Source organism: Dermochelys coriacea, chromosome 7, assembly GCF_009764565.3.
Source record: "Dermochelys coriacea isolate rDerCor1 chromosome 7, rDerCor1.pri.v4, whole genome shotgun sequence".
Taxonomy (NCBI): Eukaryota; Metazoa; Chordata; order Testudines; family Dermochelyidae; genus Dermochelys; species Dermochelys coriacea.
Genome location: NC_050074.1, coordinates 82,228,753 through 82,252,063, shown reverse-complemented (window position 1 = coordinate 82,252,063; position 23,311 = coordinate 82,228,753). Strand labels below are relative to the sequence as shown.

General features: G+C 38.8%; 1 protein-coding gene across 1 annotated transcript in view; it reads right to left on the bottom strand.

The window, feature by feature from the left end:
• The window catches only part of CCAR1 (cell division cycle and apoptosis regulator 1), a 44,319-nt gene that overhangs the window by 20,171 nt on the left and 837 nt on the right, over positions 1-23,311 (bottom strand). The window contains 11 exon segments of the mRNA XM_043519335.1: positions 963-1,076; positions 4,310-4,535; positions 5,482-5,643; positions 5,911-6,040; positions 7,308-7,500; positions 7,584-7,698; positions 8,516-8,709; positions 9,789-9,821; positions 11,040-11,084; positions 11,775-11,947; positions 22,384-22,502. Coding sequence (XP_043375270.1) covers positions 963-1,076; positions 4,310-4,535; positions 5,482-5,643; positions 5,911-6,040; positions 7,308-7,500; positions 7,584-7,698; positions 8,516-8,709; positions 9,789-9,821; positions 11,040-11,084; positions 11,775-11,947; positions 22,384-22,456 — 1,458 coding nt within the window. The 5' untranslated portion in view covers positions 22,457-22,502.

The following is a 23,311-nucleotide window of genomic DNA, read 5'->3' as shown; positions in this document are numbered from 1 at the left end:
CTTTCCATTCAAAAATTACTTTATGGGCAGAGGATTATGCTGTGGAACATTAGTTTTGTAATATGGCAACATGCAGACAAACCTTTATCATAAAGGTAAAAAAATGTCTCAATTCTAACAGAAATAAACAGATACTGTCTTATAAAAATGAGCTAGTAAAACTACTACTGACTCATCTTTATATAGCAGATTTCATCCAAAAATCCCAAAGTGCATTACTGATTGATGTACAAATGATAAACTATAGGGTTTATTTGTCTACTGAAATGCAACCACATTTGAAGTACAAGCAGATGCCTTTAAATACCATCCAGCAACACTACATGACAACTCATGATGGAAAGCGAGTATTGTACCTTCTCCAAATAAGACCATAAGAACAGCCATACTGGGTCAGACCAAGGGTACATCTAGCCCAGTATTCTGTCTTCCAACATTTTCCAATGCCAGGTGCTTCAGAAGGAATGAACAGAACAGGGCAATCATCAAGTGATCCCACTCCAGTCATCCAGTCCCACAAGGAGCAATCTAAGTTACCAACTGCAATACAGATTGGACTCAGGTGTCCAACATGCTTATTTATTGCAAAAAGGGCCATGAGAGTGTTTTAAAGACCACAGGCTCAAGCACCTCCATCAATTACTGAGTAAAACAACAAGTATTTATAGTCACTAGAAATTTCATACTATATTCTGCAGCAACAGCATGTTAACTCCAAGGATCTTTTTTAAATTTCAACTTGGATAGAAAAAACATTTTTACTTAACGGTTGACTCAACTGGGTATTTTTCACTCCTGAGACTTGAAAGACACAATAATGCTTGTGAAAAAAGGACTACATAAAATAAGTATATTGCTGATTAGGCCTCTCTAGATATTTCAGTTTGAATACACAAATTTTAGACCTTTGTCCCATCAATTTGAATTCCCATGGTACCTCCTGCTGAAATACATTTTTTTACCTTGACAAGTCTAGCAGGATGTTGAAATCCATCACGAAGTTCTTGTGGATCTTCAGCAAGGGCACATGATTTATGATAAAGATCTTCCATACTAGGACTAGCCATCAGCATCACCTGTTATAAAATCAGTTAATCCAGCCTTGTTAAAACACCCTAGAATAGCTGTAAAATGCCCAAATCTTGCCAACACTTAACCCCCTTGAGTATTCCCATTGAAGTCAATGGGACTACCTGTGTGTAACAGTAAGAATGTGCATTGTATTTCCAGGACTGGACCCTAAAACAACAATTCAAGAGTGACCCTACTACCTCTAATTTATTCTAATGACCTTTAGGACACCCAAAACAGAAAAGAAACACTGAGTCTGGTAGCAAATTGTCTATATTAGTGCATGTGTCAGCATATTTAATGTATATACAAAAGCACCAAGTTACTAGGATATGTAATTAAGACACTCTATATTTCAAAAGGTAACTTGAAAACCTAATGTTTACTGAACACCTTCATAAACTGTAGTATTATGCACTCAATGTCTTACACAGTGAAGGGCACTGAGCACACTTCTGGTTTCAATCAGGATCTCTGTTTCTGAATACCACCGTAACATGCTTGGTCATCACATTTTGTTACAACCTGGCCTAATTACAGGTTTCAGCGTAGTAACCATGTTAGTCTGTATTCGCAAAAAGAAAAGGAGTACTTGTAGCATCTTAGAGGATAACATTTATTGGCATAAGCTTTCGAGAGCTACAGCTCACCTCTCTTCTTTCAACCGCTATCTAGTGTGGTTTTAACAACTTATTTCCTACACCAACAATTATGGAAACATGCAAGTTGTTCCATCATTAAGCTTGAAGCAACGTTTCCATTTATTCCTGATTTGACTCTCAGCTCTAACTTCACAAGAACCAAGTGAAATTTTAGACAGATTTTACACAGGAGTAGAACTTTCTGGAAGTTTAAGGAAAATTAGACAAGGCTTTTGGAAACAGGGATTAAAAGAGAAATTTTTCTTACAAAAATGTAAGATTTACAGCAGCTCTAGAACAGATTGGTCTAGAAATTCCAAATTTGCTGTTATCTGCTAGCCTTAGAAGGGACTGGGGCATCTGACTAATTTTAGGGAAGACTGTTGACAAAAAACTTAGTTAAGATGTTTTAAATGTTTATTATGGTCCTGATGCAGAATTTGTGGACTCACAATGGTCCCAACATATACAATAGCTGGCCGAGAACTCAGCTGAGAAGGGAGGTAGTCTAAGAGCAGTGGAAAAGCGAGCACCATTACATCAGGAAAGGTAGGAAGGAACCCATATGGAAGAGACCAATTTAGAGAGAAAAATGGAGTCCCATTTAGCTATCTAGAGACCAACTCCCTAATAAATGCACTCAGTGCCCCCCCTCTCTAAACAGCTAGTTTTTTCCCTATGACAGGAAGAATGGGATGCTGGGGTCAACATTTGGTGAGCTTATGGTGGCAGAAGATGAGAGGTGCAGTCTATTCTGGGGACCAGAAGCATCAGACTGACTGCCATCACTAAGACATTTTAAGCAATCTTACCAAACCTGAAGAAAATCTGAGGCAAAAAACATGATTAAGTTCATTATAATTTTATAACCAGTTATTTATGGGAAAATCCTGTGAGAATGCTGTAGTTCTCTGAAATCCCCCAGATTTTCAAACATTTGGAAATTCAAAGTTAAGTTTACATTTAAACACACCAAACAAGTACACAACTATGGAAAAGCACAACTAAGGCCATTCAACAGCCTAAACTCTACTCCTGCATCACTACTCAAAGAACAACTGATACCCTCTGTTTTGAGGATAGGATATCCTGGGTATCTTAATTGCATCAGTGACTCAATCTACCTTACTCTTGCCTTGAGACTAACCATACTGCGAATTCTCCAGGTGTCTAACCTATTCGTTTCAAGATAAATGTAAAACTCTTGAGAAAATGGATGTTAAGTAACAGATAGATATTTACAGCCTTAATGCCATCTAAGTTTAAGTATGAAGTGAGCTGTAGCTCACGAAAGCTTATGCTCTAATAAATTTGTTAGTCTCTAAGGTGCCACGGGTACTTCTTTTCTTTTTGCGAATACAGACTAACACGGCTGCTACTCTGAAACCTGTCTGGCAACAGAAATTGCAATCTCTTTAATTCAAAGATCTCAAAATCCTTTACAAGCATTAATTTTAACACACCCCTCAAGTTGGCAGACATCATAACACCCATTTTACAGATGAGAAACTGTGACATAGAAAGGGGTTAAGTGATGTAACCAAGGTCACGAAGTGGCAGAATTGAAGACAGAACCCAGGGGCCAAAATATAGAACTACAAACCATCAACCATTATCCTACAGTTACTGATTATTTTAAAGTATCTGAAGATCACCTTTAAGTTAGAAGATCTAGAAAAGTAAAAACTAACATCCACTCAAACCTCAGTCAGTTTATTATGCTAAATATTAATACACTGAAAACTTTTTAAGCCGGCATGCTGGTGGAAGGGGGGGGGTGTGTGCACGCACGCGCCAGTAAATTAAAAATGCCTGTTAACTCCAAAGGAGGGGTTTCGAGTGTGTGGGGGGAAAGGAGAGCTTGAGGCAGGGGTATGGGAGTGGGGGAGGGGGTGCTGGATAGGGGGGCACCCATCTCTGGTGGCTCCCCACAAGCAGCTCCTTGTTCCTGTTGCTCCTGGTGGAGGCGAAGCCAGGTGGCTCTGCAAGCAGGCATGCCGCCCTGGTCTGCAGGCTCTTTCCCCCACAGCTCCCATTGGCTGCTGTTCCCAGACAATGGGCTGGAAGCTGCGGAGTCAGCGCTTGGGGAGGGGGGACTGCAGAGCCACCTGGCTGTGCCTCCACTAGTAACAGCAGGGATGGGGAATCACTTGCGGGGAGCTGCCGAAGGTGAGCCGCCCCCATCCGGCCCCCTGAGCCCCTCCTGGCCCCCAACACCCTGTCCCAAGCCCACTCCTGGCCCCAAACTCCCTCCCAGAGCACACCCTGCAGCCCCTCCCAAGCCCTAGCCCCCTGCCAGCCCTGTACCAATGGCACTATAAACCAGACTTTCACTGCAGATCAGAAATGCTGGTTTATAGAGCTTGCCGGTTGGTGAAGTGACGGATAAAAGAGCTTTTACTGTATTATAGACAAGACTCAACTAAAAACATTTGAGCAGAGTGAAAAACTATTTGCTAGGGAATGTAAATATATGACAAAAATAATTAGAAAAACGTTACTCCATAAGTGTATTCACAAGCTTCTCTCCGACACCTTACCCGTTTTGTTTTCTAAAATTTCTAATGAAGAGTTCAACAGTAAGGGGTCGTACAAACCTTTGCGCTGTACAGGTGATCAGCATCTGGTGGATCAAGAACAGCAGTGTTTTTATCTAAAGGGTCTACTTCTCTGTGCATTACATAGAAATTGCAGTAGTTCCCCAACTGAAATGGTCTTGACATAGGGAAAGCATCCACCCATGTAAACTGAGCATCAAAAAAGTCACTAGGGATGTACAAGTTTTGATAACGTCGTCTCAGTTCCATCATATCACAATTAGGGCTGAAATAACAAGAAAATGTATTTTGAAAAGTACAGTAATAAGGGATATTAATCTGCAAATATTTAATCACTGATGTTTAAAGGGTCACTTCACCTTGAATGGGTCCCTCAGAATATGTGCTAACTACTTATGCTAAACTATCAGTTCAAATCTTGTATTTAGCTGTGTACCTTTCCCAGACCTGAAGACAATACCTCTGTAGCTCAAAAGCGTGTCTCTTTCACCAACAGATGTTGGTCCAATAAAAGATATTACCCTCACCCACCTTGTGTCTCTACTAACCTGGGACCGACACAGCTACAATACTGCATAAAGCTATGGAGAAATCACCTCCACTGAGGGATGTGGCAATGCCCTATTCTAATGCAGATTTTGTACATAAATAAATGTGTCTCAGTGTCAGTACTTTCTGATGGCTTCCACTTATAAAAAGTTGTAGGTGGAACAAACTTATATTCACTGAAAAAATGCTTGAGAATCTACCCACACATTTGCTTATGAAGGATGGAGAAACCTACTTGACAGAAACCCATAAAGGATCAGCTCTACAGGAAGTATGCCCTGCATACAGAGACTAAAGCCACTGGAGGACGGTCTCATTGCACATCACTCAGGTCTACAGGTGACAAGTGAACAGTGGGTGTGCCTCTAATAGAGTAATTTCAGTTAGTGGAAAACGTAAACTGAAATGTCTTCAAAAATCAAACATCCAAAAAAATGTTTGGCCTGAGTCACACATGTGGCAAACAGCTTTCCAAAATCTGTTACTGCTTTCTCTATGTAGTCTAGAAGCAAGCCGCATATAATGTTTAAATTCAGGAAAAGTTCAAGGTAGTTGTTGGGGTTTTTTTGAGCTAGCCTAGAGACATGCATCTTATAATAATCTGTATTCATCACTATATAAAAATGAACTTCAAAAAAAAAAATGATAGCCAACATACATACCAGTCTAACGAGAACTTGGAAAACTGAACTGTGTAACGCGGGACAACACGCCGTGGTCTTCGAGGTGACCTTTCCCTCTCTCGCCGAGGTGATCTCTCTCTGGAACGTTTTCTCTGGGGTGACCTCTCCCGTGACCTACGTCTCTCTCGTTCTCTTTCACGACTTAAAAAAATATATATAAGATATGAACATTCTTCATTTTAGAAGCAAGAGCAAATTTTATGAAAATAGGCCTCTCACAGGTCAATAGTTCTACAAAGATACAGTGTACTCAAACAACAAGAAGCATTTATACAGAATTTTTCATCTCCAAAACAAATTGATGGTACAGTCTGAGTTAAGAAAGAATAAAATCTCTATCAGGACTAAGCTGCTCAACTACACTCAGAAAATTAAACTCCATAAGCAGATTTGTCATTAACAACACACCTTCTGTCATCTTTTCTGTTAGGCATAGGGTCCCCTCTGTCATTCCTCCCTGAAAATCTGGATGGAGGATCTAGTCTTCGTGCTGGTTGAGGCTGTGAAACTATACGGACCGGGGGCTGTAACAAACCAGCTAAAAAACAACAACAATTTTTAGGATTTAAACACAAGAACCATTGCCTGTTCTAAACTGTTCTAATATTGAATATTTTTAAATCATTCTAAAATTCACTTAATAGTGTTTTGTCCACCAATAAGCCAATTGTAAAACATATTTAATAGCTTAAGTGTTTCCAAAACCACCATTCTGATGCCTTTCTTTGCTGTGTTAAATAGAAGGTACCTTAAAGCAATTTTTAAATTTTTGCAGTAAATTTGAATGGCTTAATAATAGATGCTATTACAGTAATCATCTAAAAATCTCTGACAAAATGCAATGGATTCTTTATGAACCATCTTCAACACAGTAGAATATATTCAGGTTTTGAAGCATATGCTGGGAAAAAACAAACATTTCTATTGACCTTTCATTAGAGTTCTTCTCTGCAAAAAAGCAAGCGGACAGTTGATTTGTAGTTGCATTTATTTAACCCCATCACCAAATAGTTTTGATAAAAAGATGTCCAAAAATAGTACACTTAACTGAAATATCAGAACTTGGTAAAATATTTCTAAATATTATGTCCTGATGGTACCTGCCAGAATACAGGACAATATTTTATTCAGGAATCATTTCTGCTAAGATGGTGTTATGGTTTTTCTTTCCTAATTTTTATCACTGGCAACATGTTTATGAAATCAATGCCTTTGGAGTACTGCTCCTGCTACTTATCAGTCATATATCATCATAATTATACTGGTGACATCACAACAATCTTCTTGGTAAATACGATGCTAAAGGATTATTTGCCCAGATGTAGAATAAGCAGAATGTAGCAAATAGGTTAAAAAAAATTGTAAAACATAAGAATTCTCCTAACTTGAAAAACTAAGTTTTCCAGGACATTTCAGTGGATCTTTAAGAATTATATTCCAGTTTGTACTTTGAATCGCATGATACTGTCAGTAAGCATAAATACTATTTTTATATTTTATGGAGGATTTGTTTTTAGATTATAAAGCCAATCTCTAAATCATAGGAATTGCAGCAGTCCAGAGGAACTTCCCTTAGCAGGTTTTATTGAGGTACTACAGATTAATTCCACATACTGTATGGCTTTCTTCACATAACTCCATGTTTCAGCCTGGAAAATGATACAGTCTTGCTCTTCTACAATTAATTACATTCATTTTAAATTTTCTTTGGTTTTGTTATTTCATTCCTGTGATGGAACAGGTTTAAACATTACCTACATCAACACAAGAGGGAGAAAAACAAATCTCATGTTTTGGAGGAATACCTTTCTGTTGTGGCTGTTGTAATAAAGGCTGAGGCTGTGTCTGAAGCAAAGGTGTAATAGAAGCTGCTGATATTTGTGCCTGCAACAGTGATTGTGGCTGTGGCTGTGCCTGAACGCCGAATGCAGTTTGCTGTGCAATGGGCTGAAGTACGGTTGGAGGTGTCTTAAGCAAAGGTTGGCTTTGAGTCTGGTTCTAATGGAAAAAAGAGGGAATGCATTGTTGATTAACTTAATCAAAAGAATTCAACAAGAGCTAGATTGGATAACCACATATACCTGATTTGGAAGTGTTTGAATCCTCTGTGCATTCCATTTGAAAGGCATATTGGGGTTATAAGTAGCTTCTACCAATACTCTATCTCCTACTTGAGGTGTCTTCCCTTTAACAGCACTGCAAAAATTTTTTAAAAAAAAGTTGTATTAAGAAAATGTTATGTTTAGCTACAAAAATTAGCTTTATACTTGAAGAGTTAGTTATGAGGGGAAAATGTAAGAGTTACTAGTAAGACAGAGCCGTGCTTCTGGGTTCAGCAACTTCATATACAACACTTCAGAAACTGACCAGGAAAATATGGGAGCTGTTTTTATACTTTAAATATCTTACAAAATGCATCTAGGGTCACATTGTACCTTACTACAGTTAAATTCTAAGGTTGAAAGGAGAGAGGACCCAGGGGTAGATCTCCAGAGTTCCCTTTAAATACCCCACTCGGGACAAAAGGAAAAGATGTCAAAGGCCGGGGGGGGGGGGGGGGGAGAAGAGTTTTAAAATTCCATTAACTTCTGTCTGAGTATCCAGTGGAAATAATGCCTGCTTCAGATGGCGCGTATACTTAGAGCCATTAATTTTACTTCCTGGTCCCACACCAGAAGAGCCTCAAATGCATGTGTTAAGACAGAGGAACTGCATGATATGTTGGCTCCACTACTCCCAAGTTCTGCAGCTTCATGGTTCTCAGCCCATTTAGGTTCCTAAGAGCTTCCCACCATGGGAGTTTGAGTAAGAAAAGTCCATATTATGAACCTAGCATTAACAGGCACTATCCTACCCAGCCATCTGACTTTCACTGCTGCTAGATGTAAATTGGGCTACTAGATAATGTTAGCTGCAGAAATGGTCCCCAGTAGCAAGAGAATTTGTAAGCTAAATTCTGAAACATTGCTTAGTGATGACATCACAGAATACAGCTACAGCCAAGTGCACTTACCTGAGCTGAAAAAAGACATCTTCATCCACAAAGCCAAATGTGTCATGTAGTTTTGTAACTACCCCTGTGAAGACACGCTGTTTCTGTGGTTGGGTTTGCTGCTGACTTGACCGAGGTGTTGGATAGGAAACCGTTATCTGTGCTGCCGGCTGAGGAGTAGATAGGCTCAGGCTAGTAGGCAGTGCAACAGTTGGCTGTAACCAAAATAAAATATCGAACTCTATAAGCATTCAGATCCCACTGACACAATCACAAGGAATGGCTACTTGAGTAAGGAAACAATAGATTTTAGAAAAATCTTTCTTAAACAAATACTTTATAAACAAAGGGTTACTTTTCAAAGCAAAAAGCATATACAAAGCCACACATTACTCCTAAAGGAAACAATTAACTTTAAAACAAATTTAGATGATTCCCTGACACTGAAGAACTCCAATCAACCTTAAAAAAGGTAGGCTGCATCGTTTTCAAAAATCCATAGCACGTCAGCAGGGTCACCCACCATTAACTCAAGCTATTGGGTTACCTAGGACTGCATTCTTACAGTTCCTGCACTCAGCCTACTGGTTCGATTCTGCAAATTAGCGGAGTGTGGAACTAACAAGATTCTACTCTAACTAATCAATTCAATTCCTTGTCTATTCATAAAAACAGTCAGCAGAATGACGTGCACACAAGTGAATGTGACAAAGTCAGTATTCTGTTTTTGCTGATGGTGGATTTAACACACCCATTGTTTTGAAGGTCTAACACTAAAAAATTCAACTAAAAATACTTTAAAGAATTACACATTTTGGGCATGTCAAGATCAGTAAGATCCCTTTAAAAACAGTATATGCAATACTGTTTCTAAAAATACAGAGTATTAAATGCCTTTCTCTTTAGAAAAGTTTCCCCAAACTGTCATATACTGTAAAATAATTAAAATCTTGAAGTACAAGTTAAATTATTGTATGAGAATATGCAAAAACAAGTTATTCCTTCTATGGTTGAATGATACAAATCTTTACTTTACCTTAATTATTAAAACTAAAACTACGCAAAGTTTTACAGCTGTATACAATACAACAAAGCAGTACCAGTAAAACTTCTATCATATTAGTACAGCACAGGTACTACACATTGTAACAACACATATACAGGAAATCCACTATTATCTTTAAAAAACTCTTAAAATAAAAATAATGGCCAAGATCAGAGATTGGTAATAGGTAATACATTGCCCTATTACCCATGTCTGGAAATGAAGACCAAACAATACAGCCAAACTAACCTGGGTTAAAAGGGTCTGCTGAGGTTGCTGCAACTTAAATAAAAAAAATTATTAATTTTATACACTTAAGGAAACTGTACTGTTTTACCTCCTCTTTATAACTAAGAAAAAATAGTTTTTGCTTCGTTGACTTAGTTATCTGAGTGGAAACAGTTAATGCATTGGAATTCAGTCATTTCTGTAGTCATATTCTGCATTTCTATGCAACTGTGTCCATTTGTACATTTCATTAAGACCACAATTTTCAAACTTACTCAGTAATAGACACTTCAGTTTTCTTGATTGTTTCACCATCATAAGTCACTAACATTTACGACATGTGAGGGAGCGTCTCAAAAGAGATAGTTTTACAGTCCTAACCCCTGCCAACTGCTCATTTACCAATCCATGTATTCTCTCACAATACTGTAATTTCAGGTATGATAACAATGTATGCAACAGGGAACCTCTTTAGACAAAATCATTCCAGCAGTTGAACTACACCGTATATTTAGAGCATGGCATTTATCATGAACCATATGTAGTAGAACCTCACAGTTATGAACACCTCGGGAATGGAGGTTGTTCTTCATAACTCTGAACAAAACCTTATTGTTGTTCTTTCAAAAGTTTACAACTGAACAGTAACTTAATACAGCTTTGAAACTTTATTATGCAGGAAAAAATGCTGCTTTCCCTTTATTTTTTTAGTAGTTCATGTTTAACAGTATTGTATTTGCTTTTTTTTTTTCCTTGGGTCTCTGCTGCTGTCTGATTGCATACTTCCAGTTTCAAATGAAGTGTGTGGTTGACTGGTCAGTTTGTAACTCTGGTGTTCATAACTTTGAGGTTCTACTATACATACATGGCACAGTATTCCAAATTTCCCATGTAGCACAAAAGGTAGACTCCTACTTTAGAGATTTCTTTCTGTGCATGTGAAGTTAGACTCAAATTCTCTTTTATAATTAAAAAGAAAACTACACGCTAGAACACGTGTCTATATAGCTCGAATTCACTTATAATGTGGTCGCAGCCATGAATCCCAAATTTAATTACTTTAATTGGAGTTCATTTTAATGCGGTTCCCACATTAATGTAGTACCGCGCATGGATCCCAAATCCCGCATTCTAATGAGGGTCCAGTACATTTACATTGAATATTTTCTTTAAAACAAAGCGTCAGCAGAAGTTTCTGAAGACTAATCCTGCAAAGACATGCACACTACAGTAGAAGTTATTTGTGATGTACACAGTAAGAATTAGACAAACCTGTTGTTGTACACTGTAGAGCGTCTGCTGAGGTTGTGAATATTGCTGAAAAACATACAAAAGCAAGCCAGCTGATAATCAGAAACTGCAAGCCAGCTGCTAAATTCCTTAGGAAACAAATACAAAATCTAACATTTATAAATTGCTTTAAATCTGTTTTAGAGGACACGCTGTCAAATTCAGTAATTTCTAATACAAAACTTGACCAATACAGCCCACATATATTACTCTTATAACAAAGACCTTCAGAATTAAAAATTCATCCTGGATCACCTTAGAGTTCCACATGATCAAACATCATCCATTAATCCTGCCACTCAAAATAATTAAATATCTAGGTCACAAAACATGAAATTATGTCAAATATTACTAAACTATGCATTGTGGCTCAGTGAAGGATTTGGAACTTTCAACGTGGAGCTTATTGTCAGCAAAACTCATTTCACTAAAAATCTCAATCTGAACTCACCGCTACCCCAGATATGAGATTCAGCAAAAACAGTGCCTATCTTCATGGACTGACAAGTCTACTCATAGCTCTAGGAGTACTGTCCCTTTTTAAATTATTATTATTATTTTTAAATAATCGATCTTGTTTGTACAGGGAAGGCAAACAAATTTTATTCTACCTGGTCCTCAAGTTAGGCTAGTTTAGGCTTGAAGAGCCAACGGTTTTCTACATTACAAAGTTTGTGTAGTCAGCAGAAATCACTCCTAAAACACAGTTTTCTTTACCTGTTGTAATGCAGCAGCTGCAGCTGCAGCTTGCTGCTGCAAAGCAGCTGTTTGAGTTAGCTGATAGTTTGTTGGAGTTTGTGTAGTGAGGCCTGCTGCCGCCAATGCTGTTTGCTGGGTATATATTGTAGGAGAGGCTCCAAGCAATGATGGCTGCTGAACACCAAGAGCAGCTGAAAACAGAACAAACAGTCATGCATTAAGACTCATCACGGCAAGAAAAGGATCCTTACTATCAGTGCTAGTGCTTTCTTCCCCCGGCCAACTCCTAACTCTCTCAAGGGGCAGGGGCACTCCTGAATCTTGACTCCCAGCTGCTATTTCCTTCCTTCTCTACCTTAGATAACAAATATTTAAAAAGCAAGTATTTAAAATCACTCTTTGCCTCATATTAAGTTAGAATCCATAATAAATAGAACCCACACCATAATACTCCAGTCACCAAATTTCTATTCTAGCAACAAAAGAAGTTGCTGGAATTCATGCCTCTGTAACAAGCTCTTCTGCAGTAAGGGGGTTGGCTGCACTAGCAGCTGCAATTCTGCTACATGGCAACGCCTTAATAGTCACAGTAGTGCATCATGGGCTAGTTGTGGATTTTTGCTGCTCATGATTGGCAAAAAGGTGGATGGCTTCAGCCTTGCAAGCTCTGCCCTGGCACCCCAAAGTGAAAAGTGTTATTTTCTGATGGTTGTTACAGAGCACTGACAGCCACCACAATTCTGCCAGACTGACAAACAGTGCTGTTTCAGATACATTTTTCTAGGTGAAATCAAGAACATGGTACACACAGAGCATGCACATATACTCTCATGACTTAGCTCCGATTTAGGACAAAAGTGCCTGTGACACAGAGATGGTGATGAAAGACATCGTGTTTTAGTAATGAGTGCACAAACAGAGATGTCATTACCAGCACAATGCATCTTTTTAAATATTTACTTATAAAATTCAGCCCCCTCTACATCAAATGAGCTATTTGGATTATTCCTATTTGCTTGCCACCCACTATTTATAAATACAATCCCAAGAAAAAGGAGCAGTTTAAAATACTCCATAACAGTGTGACATACTAGCATCATACTGGCTATCCTGCTAACTTCTCTTCTAAAGTCTTTTATAAGTACCACAACACAGAGAAGGAGGTAAGGAGCTTGATTATTTGCTAGTTTTTTTAATAATTTATGTAATTTTAATTTTGTCACATCAATACCTTAACTTCCTTGTTTCAGTGGATTTTGCTACATTTTATAGCTGGATTATTATTTCATTCTGTTCTGAGTTTTGCTACATGAACCAGAGACAGGAGAAGTCCAGAACCAGAGGGAAGACATCCTAATGGGCTCCTCCATACAGCTCAGTGAGTTTTCCTAACCACCTTCCCTCCCTGCAATCTTAATGCAATAGGACCCCCAACAAATATCTGTCCTTTAGTGGGAGATGGGAGAAGTAAGCTAGAGCACCACCAGGTAATGGGTAGAGAGCTAAGATTTACTTAGGGATAAAATGGTGAAAGGTAGCTATTCTTTGTCTATTTTCACTGGAGTCCCCCTTTCTCTGTTTCCTCTAAGATCTTAGCATTGTGGTATGTATGCTTCATGCAGCTCCTGGATTACTTTGATAACTCCCAGAAGAGTATAGATACATCAACCAACCACTTTCCTGGGCTACTCTCAGTATAACCGATGACAGAATCAGTCGTCTGAATTGTTACTGAAGAGAGCACAAGAGCATGGTGGAATTCTGCTAGGACAGCCAAATGAAATGATACTGTCAGCTACATTGCCTAAACTTTCATTCTACACTAGTTCTGAAGTGGTCAAACTGAACTGATCAGAGCTGAAGCAGTTGTAATCCTTGCTGTAGCTAGTGCACTTACAATGGTACTTAGAATGTTTGCAAGCACTTTCATGTGTAGACACAAAGTTTCATGAGCATGAACTGATGCCATAAATGCCAATACTTTTTAGTGTAAACCAATCCTAAGAAAATTTAACTAGAAAGTTTGTGAAACACACAGGATATTTTAGTAATTTCTATTATACAAATTTGAGGGGCAAAACCTGAAATTGTACCACTGTAATTTTGTTAAAAGAGTTGCATCTTTGTTGATTTTAATTAAATTTTGTTAAGCATTTTGCCACAACACCACACATGCTGGTAAAAGCAGAACAGAAGAAATGAAACTGAAAGGACTACTGTTTCAAGTAGGAAAAATACTTCACAGGTTCCAGAACTACTTTTCTAATCTACATTACTGATGGCAAATTACAGCTCACTAATCAAATACAGAAAGAGGAGGCTAAGTTTTCAGAGTGGAATTAATGGGATCTGAAGGAAACCATATCCACCTTTGAGCTCATCTTCTAGGCTTGTTATGACAGTGAAGATGTAAATCATGGGAAAAATATACAGCAAAAGTAAAAAGGAATCCTCAGAGCTACAAAATATCAACTAAAGATTGTAGAGGTGAGCAGACCAGGCCAGAATCCATTTAACTTTTCATAAATTTAATACAGTCTTAGAATTTTTACTTAAGTTAACAGAATTGTATATTTAAACAAAAGACATCATCCTCACTTCATTAATCAAGTAATGAAGTAATAATTCTAAACTTGTAATATTTCCTTATTAATAAACTAGACTAAGTCTTTACTACAAGATGAAACAGCAGAAGTTGACTGAGAAAGGAGAAATAGATCTATATTTGCAGGATGCCTATGCAATCTTGGGTGTCAAAGTAGAAGCCTCTAAAAACAGCAGTGTGCTAGGGCTATGCACACATGCCCTCTTCATGGGACCAAAACTTTGATCCTACTATTACTTGAGGAGCTCCAGCACTGCCCAGTTCTTTTTTTTAACAAAGAGCCTAAGACTCCAAAAGAGGAGGAAAAGTGCACATCTAAATAAGAAATCATGTCAACTAACTACATTTACTATTAAGTAGCTTCTCTTTCTCCTTCAAAAATCTCACATACAGAGTCCCACTTATTGGACATTACATAACCATAAAAATCCATGGAATAACGATGATCTAGTGGCTAAGGCACTGGATTGGTATTCAAGAGATCCAGATTCAATTTCTAAATCTGTCAAAAACTTCCTCTGTGACTTGGCCAAATCATTTAATTTGTGTCTAAACACCCCACCCCTCTGAAGTGAAAATACTACTACCCTCTTTCAAGGGTTTCTGTTGAGATTTATAAATCTCAAAAGATGAAGAAATTTCTCATGCATAAAGACTGCTGCCTTAGATTTACTGGAGTTCGAGCTTAGATACTTAGTTACTGAGACATCTGTACTCTTATAGTAGGTTTGTATGTAAAGTTTTCGAGTTAGACAACATCTGAGTAAATGAAGACTATCTTCTGTGAAATTCTCTCCGTGTGCTACAAATAGCATGTGAGGTCTACCTAAAGGAAACTAAGAATATATTTAAAATGTAGGCTGCATAACCATCTACCACCACAGGTAATGCTTGAGGATTTGGGGGGGGGGGGGGGGAAGAGAGAAACACCACGATTTGATTTAGGTTTAAAAAACAAAAACGAAAAAAGACCAGTTTTTTTTTTTTTAAGTCAGAAATTCAGGATGGTGACAAGACATTCTTATTTATCTGGAACATCATCAATAACAAATCCCCGTCAATAACAAATCATTCCTTCTACATATATCAAGAGAAACTTCAAATAGCTCAAACAGTGATCCCATAAGGACTGCGACCATCAAATCTAAAGAGCAGGAAGATAGACTCCTTAGTATTGTTGAAAGAAACTCCCAAGGTAACTAAAACTAAAGAAGAATCTCTATTTTATATGACTGTGCATTTTATAGTACTTTTTTTGTACAGTTAGTTTCAGTTTCCCCTGAGAAGTCTAAGTTATTCTTCTATATGTGGTTCTCTTTCACAGGATCAGGCAAGAGAAAAAAAGTTTAAAGAAAGTGTGTGTTCAGAACCACAAAATATGGGAGACACCCCAACTTCCAACAGTTTTTATTTATTACAGTTAATACTGTCATTTCAAGTATCAGAAAGTTTAGGATGTTTTAATAAAAGAGCAATGACAATAAGGAGACCTTTAAAAAAAATCTTTTCAATATGATGTGAAAACATGAAAGATACTAAAACAGAGACAAGGCTTCTATGTTAACTTTTCTGACTGTCTGAGTAAGCTGATTGTGGAAAAAAATAAAATAAGCTGAATTGGGACATTAACTGAGTACTACGCCAGCAGAGGCCACAATGAAAGGTCTCCCATGTCAGGGCACTAGTCTTCACATAAGGTTTATTGGATCACCACCATAATTTTTACTACATATTCAAAAGGTAGCCAGTGAAGTGAACGAAGTACAGTGATAATGTACTTTCATCAACCTCTTAGTCAGAAGATGGGTCACTGATTTCTGCACCAGAAGTCATCCCCCCATCCCTCTCCCCAATGTAGGTGCTCTCTTACCCAGTTATTTTGCATTACAATATATCAAACCTCAAAGTCACAAATACATGGAAGGTTAAGACCTGGACTGCATCAGATAGGATAGGGCACAGTAAAAGTAGCTTTTTTATAGTTGTCACTATACGAGATTCCGGATTGTATAAAGCATCAACAAGGTATAGAACAATGCACTTGAATTTGACAATCTGGGGGCAGATGTTCTCCACAGACTCATGTTAGTGTGGCAGCATATTCTTCCAAAATTTTTCCTGTCCTTTCCAAAGTGATCCAAGTCATGCCAGGGTTTAACTTCATCCAACTACTCTTTATCCAGGTATTGATCTTGGCTGTGCAGGCCTTGAGATAAGTGAATGATAGTGTTTGTATGAGCTGTAATGGAAATATCTATATATTGCTGGTATCTGACTCAGTCGTCTTATGATTATTCCCAGTAAAGTAATCTATACTGCAAAACAATAGCTTCTTGAGCATTTAGACTTCTGTACGCTTTAATGAAAATGATAAGACTGCCCTCTTCAAATAAAGTCCTAGCAGTTTCTATTAGTAGGAGGTCCTAGATGCTCATTACATGTTCCAATTTCGCCCAGACACTGAGTAATGCAATCATCCATATTGTCAGTAGGGATGGAGTACTCAAGCTGTGTCTAATCACCATATTGCAGACATTGCAACTCATGTCTCCTCCCAACATCACATGCACATTAAGCAAGAGATGACGACGAGATGGGACCCCACAGAACCACACAAGAAGCTTGCTAAACCCAGGGTTGTGAGTTCAATCCCTGAGGGGGCCATTTGGGGCAAAAATTGGGGATTGGTCCTGCTTTGAGCAGGGGGTTGGACTAGATGATCTCCTGAGGTCCCTTCCAACCCTGATATTCTATGATTCTATGATTCTAAGAGCACCATTAGAAAGAGAGAGTGCTACTCGAGAGGAAGAGTGACAGCCCATCATCAAGAGCACCCTCAGATGTGCTGACAATCACTACCAATAATGTACTCAGTTCTCCTCCATAGGCCATAACAGCCACAAAGGACATGGGTCTTGAGCACAAGTTGATGGATGAACTACTCCCAAAACCTTCCAGAGAGTGACACTGATTGAAACTCAAGCAGAGAAGACTTGCCATTTGTCTCTCCTGCACATACTCTTCCCCAAGCGAGGAAGACATTCTTAACCAAATCAGCAATGGAATTGGCAAATTTAGAAAGTTCTTTTAAAATTTCTGGATTCAATTTAGAATGAAAGGAGAGTCATAGGTGCTCCTGACTCTAGAATACATGCAAAAGCATCTTTCAAAGAATCTGAACCTCTACGTCCTCTTGATTAAAACAGAAAGGAATACGAATTCTCTTTAGAGGGAAAGCGATCTAAAGGAAGTTTTCCTCATTTTTGAAATATGCAGGTTAACACTGAAGACTTGAGAGATCAGTTATGCTGAGCAATGTATACTTTGGAATGAGGCTGTCCACTGTGCTAGTGCTCCTCCCCAGAAGATCATAAAATCATAACAACGTAGGGCTGCAAGGGACTTTGAGAAGTCATTCAAGTCCATTCCCCTGCACTGAGGTAGGAACTAGTAAATCTAGACCAGTCCTGACAAATGTATGCCCAAACGGTTTTCAAAAACCTCTAATAGAACCTCTCTTGGAATTCCTTACAGCTAACAAATCGCTCTTGCCACAGATTAAGCCTGTTACTTCTTGTCCCTACCTCCAGCGGACACAGAGAACTGATCAGCGTCCTCTTTATAACAGTCCTTAGCATGTGTGAAGACTTATCAGGTCCCCCCACATATTCTTTTCTCGAGACTAAACATGTCCAATTTTTTAAATCTTTCCTCCTACGTCAGGATTTTTTAAACCTTTTGTTTTTGTTGTTCTCCTCTGGATGCTATCCACTTTGTCTCCATCTTTCCTAAAGTGTAGATCCCAGAAATGGATACAATACTCCAAATGAGGCCTCACAGTGCCCCGTGGAGTGGGACAATTATCTCCTGGGTCCTACATACAATACTCCTATTAATATACCCCAGAATATTAGTCAACAATGTAATGTAGTTACAGAAAAGGCTCATTCAATTTGTGATCCATTATCAACCCCAGATCTTTTTCAGCAGTTATTCCTCATTTTGTAGTTGTGCATTTGATTTTTCCTTCCTAAGTGAAGTACTTTGCATTTGTCTTTATTGAATTTTGTCCTGTTGATTTCAGACCAATTCTCTAATTAGTCACGGTCATTTTGCATTCTAATCCTGTCCTCCAAAGTGCTTGCAAAAAAACTATTCCCAGCTGGTATAAAAGCCCAAGGTTCAAGATGAGATAGAGTGTATCACTGCCAAAGTTGGGTTGTCCAAGTGCCACAAGATTTTCATTTTCCCCATTGTCAATTAATATAGCACAGGAGTTCTCAAACTGGGGGTCATAAAGTGGATACATAGGGGTTGTCCCCCATTATATTATCCCCCCCCATTTTTAATTTAGAAGGGGGGGTCATGCTCAGAGGCTTGCTGTGTGAAAGGAGTCACGAATACAAATGGTTTGAAAACCAATGATATAGCACATAGCCATGGTGTAAGATTTGCAGAGACTTTCCTTTAATTAGAAAAAGAAAAGCTTTCAAGCCAAAATCAGATTGTTCTAGGTTCAAAGAAGTTCATAAAAAATTTAGCTTCACTGGTTATCCAAAAATCTTGGTTCCGAAGATGGTCCCTACTAAAGTTTGCAGCCAAAACCTAACGGGTGTCACAATCACTGCTGATGGAAAAAGAAGAAACCCTTGCAGGCATTTACGGGACATGTCCAGTGCTATTACCAGGATTTGCAAATATGCTTGCATCTATGAAACTCATTCTCAAGATTTTCTGTAGTGCTCATCACCATAATATCTACCCTAAACCAGTGCAGAAAGGCTTTATTCCAAGTCTTGCAACCAATAGATGCAGGAAGCCATGAAACCAAGTATCTTTACTGTGTTGCAAGCTGCAATCTTGACAGAGAAGGTTACTGAAGAAAAGTTGCTTATAACTTTGCCAAACTTTAATAGTTTCAGTTGAAAATTTACATGACAGAATGAAGATGGGGGGGAATACCTTATTTTGACCACATTAAAGAGTCCTTGGGACCTTCTCTTCAAAATACTAGCACTTCCATGCTTTGGAACAGGCACTTGAAATTTGAGAGGAGGAAGCTTTTGAGTCTAGAATGTGCCTTTTGCCCTCCCCATAAAAATCCACTCAAATTTGGCCATGTTATAAGCCTTTGAGAAATGTTCAGTAAAGGCTTGCTAGAATTTAACAGCTAAACTCTGGAGAGTCCATCCTCACTGAGCATGTTCAAGTCTCTCACTTCTCCTACTGTTGACCAGTTGGCTCTTGCACCAACTCCAGAGCCTGGTCCCTCACCTCCTTCAGCTCTGTGCATGTACCAACCCCATAGAGCAACTGAATGTGTGCCAGGCCAAGCGGGCTATGGCAGTTCTGTACTTCCCTGCAATGGAGGCTCTGAACCAGGGCAGGACCAAGCACTTTAACAATGCAGGAAGTCTCTCTCCTGTGCTCTCAATGGCTCCCTCTGCTGGCAGTCAGAGTGTGGAGGAGGAAGCCATCTGAATCAAATGCAAAGGGGAAAGGAATACGCAGGGACAAGAAGGCTGGTGAGATTGGGGGGCAGAAGGAAACTGACTAAATTGGAGGGGAAGAAAGAGAAATAAGATTAATTGGTCAAGGAGACTAGGAGCTGCTTGAGGGAAATGGGAAGGGCGAAAACTGGGCGCCAACTGGCTTTGGAGGGCAGGGGGAGGAGCTAGAGGGGAGACTACCACTGGTTTGGCAATGAGACAAAGACAAGGAGACAGGGAGCAGAGCTGGGAGAATCTGACTGGAGGGGGAGAGAGCTTGGACAAGGAAATGGGAGGAGGAACTGCAACTGGCTAGGTAATGAAACTAGGATGGGGATGAGAAGCCTAAAGAGTGGTGATTGGGATGCGATAGGCAAGGAAAATGGGATTGGAACAAGGAAACTGGTGTGGGGAAGAGAAAGGACCAGGACAAGTTTGAGGGACAGGGCAAAGGGGGTTAAACTTCAAGAGAGGGGAACAAGCAGAAAAGCCTGTGCTCCCCACAACACATTCCCCTATAGAGCCTGGGATGGAACCAAAGATTTCTGATTCTCAACATTCCTCCTGCTGTCAGCAAATACTTTGCCAATAGGTTTCATCCCCCTCTACTGTTGCATGTTATCTTCTATCAGTTACTCCATTAGGTCAAATGGCATTGGTCTGTGCAATGGAATTAAAGGTTCCAACTGTGATAATCCATGTGGGTGTCAATATACTGCCGTATGATGGAATTTGTTTTTTCAGTTTGCTTTTTTTATAAGCCAGAAAATTACATTAAAAAAATATACTAAGAACATTATTAAGGTTGCAAAGTCAAGCACTCAAAAGTTAGGAAATGCCCACAGTTAAGGTTGTTTGCGTAACCTTAATTTGGCCCCCTAATGACTATGCATTGGGGAATGAGTCTTCACTTACATGATCACATACTCTATTATGCCACAGAACCCCTACCTCATTCAGTGCACAGGATGGCCCTGCTCGGAGGATGAATTAGGACTGTTTAATGAAGGAGACTTGTTTGCAGAATTCCTGCCTCATTTGTTACAGAAGTTGGAAGATGAGTAACAAATGACACAGATGACAGCAGAAAGAAAAAGATCTCATGGTTAAAACAGTTAAATACTGCCTTGGAGAACTGGATTCTATCCCTGCCTCTGCCACCAAGTTCCTGTGTGATGCTAAGCAAGTCTCTTAAACCAAAGTTTTCATAGATGGTCACTAACTGTGTGTTTCTTATTTTTTTGTGGATGCCCAGCTTGAGACCCTGGAACCTCATTTTTGTAAAAGTGCTGAGCACTCTCAGCTGCAGCTGAAGTCAATGGGAGCTGTGCTTGACTATATAGTCACCTATAATGCTAAGCAGCTTATGAAATCAAGTCCTAAGCATCTCAAATTGAAAACATAAAATCAGTGCATACTTTTGATCTTACTCAGTGCCTCAGTTTCCCATCTGTAAAATGGGGATGAAAATACCCTCTCATTTCACAGAGAATTTGGGAGACAAATTAATTTGTGTTTATGAAACACTCTGATATTATACTGATGCGTTTCACAGAAAAGCCCATGAGAAAATTAATAAGTCTGGCTTTAGAGCAGTGTTTGACTAGTGTGCTGTAAATAAGGCCTAAAGTAAAGCCACACACTGAACAACGGGAAAACAAAATATTGCTTATTTGCTCATTAACTGAGCATCATCCATCCTGCACATTGAATTAGGCATAGGCCCTGTGGAATGAAATAGTATGTGACTGTAATTAAAGCCTGTATCATAATACATATGCACAAGGGGACCAAATTCAAGTTGCACAAATCTTAATTCCAGCTTTTTTTTTTAATAAAAAAAAAAAACTTCCAAGTGCTTGACTTTGCAATCTTAATACTGAAATAACCCACAAAGTTTAGTTCTGGAGTGCCTCTTTCGGGTCCTAGCAAGCCCACAGTAACAGAAGTACCAAAACACTTGATTTCTTTGACAACTATACAGCAATCTTCAGATTCAAGTTGCTGCTTGGGAATCTTTATACTCCTTTACATCTAGGAGAGTCCCACCCTAAAATACAGCCAGTTGACATAGCTTCAAACAGGTTAGCCTGTAATTTGATTGGGGATTTTAAATTGCATTAAGATAATGGCCACGATGATTGAAAAATACTCTTTTGAACATCAAGACGGGACTTGTGGTGCAGGGAACTTTGATAGAAGCTTCCAGTTTGCACAGAAAGTGCAAGGACATCCCACAAATAGGAATCTATACAAGCGATTCTCAAAGAAGCAGTACTTACTATAATATACAAATACATTCAGTAATAAGCAAAAAGCAAACACCCATTGTGTAGATATAAGTTGTTCACTAAGATACCTAATTGATCACCATTATTATGTCATTCAAATATAAGAGTCAACCTTTAAAGGTTAACTGACTTGTTTGGTAAATATTCTGTTAGCACTATATCATTCTTAACTCCGCACAACTGTAGAATCTGCAATTCAACTAGATGTCAGGGTTCAAACATTAAATGATGTACAAACTGACCTGGTTGAGATACTGCAGTGGCTGTAAACTGAGTAGCCCATGGGGGATTCTTCTGTCCTCCAAACTGAGCCATGATGGAAGGCAAAATCCTCAGTGTTTTAATCTTCTATAACTGTGATCTATTAAAATGAATAAGCAGCTACTATTATAAATGCGTCAGCTAACATTAACAGTATTTTAAAACATGTTCCACAAATTTAACTATTCCATTCCTAGTTCAAAGATTCCTTTTTATATACGAGTCTGGTGTTCAACATGAAAGGCTTTTGAGCTCTGTCAAATCTATGTGCAGTCTAACAAATTATGGAATCAGATCTTAGTCTCACTGAGACACTGAAGAACCCTTCATCTTGACAGCAAAACTAGAACTATTTAAATGTACAGGAAAAGCTGAAAACTGAATTAAACTAAGATTTCTAATGACATCTGGGGGGATTCCACAGAAGAATAAAACTATTTTTAAATAGGCAAAAATTATTTTTGTGCTCAAAGTCACACACTCCCCAAACATGGTTAGTAGAAACATGCATTATATAAACTTTGGGCATAACTCACTTTTGCCTTGCAGTACAATTGGAAAGTAACATCCAGAGAGCATTCCTTTAAATAGGAAGGTTAAAATAGCAGTGAAGAGACAGCAATTCTGCTTTTAACTCGAGTTAGGAGTGCAAGTTAAAGCCAGATTGAACTCATGCTGCTAATTTGAGTTGCTGTACCTTCCTTCACTGCTATTTTAACCAGAGTCAAGAACACACTTTTTGGGGGTGGACAGCACAGACACCCTAAATAAGTAAAAAGTGGGACATCCAGTGAAACAGTTCTTGTGGCTTAGAGAGAAAGCTTAAAAGCCCCCTGGGTCAGCCAGACTTACTACAGAAGCTATCTGTTGCTCCCCACCTATACCTGGACTTTTTCAATTCAGACTATT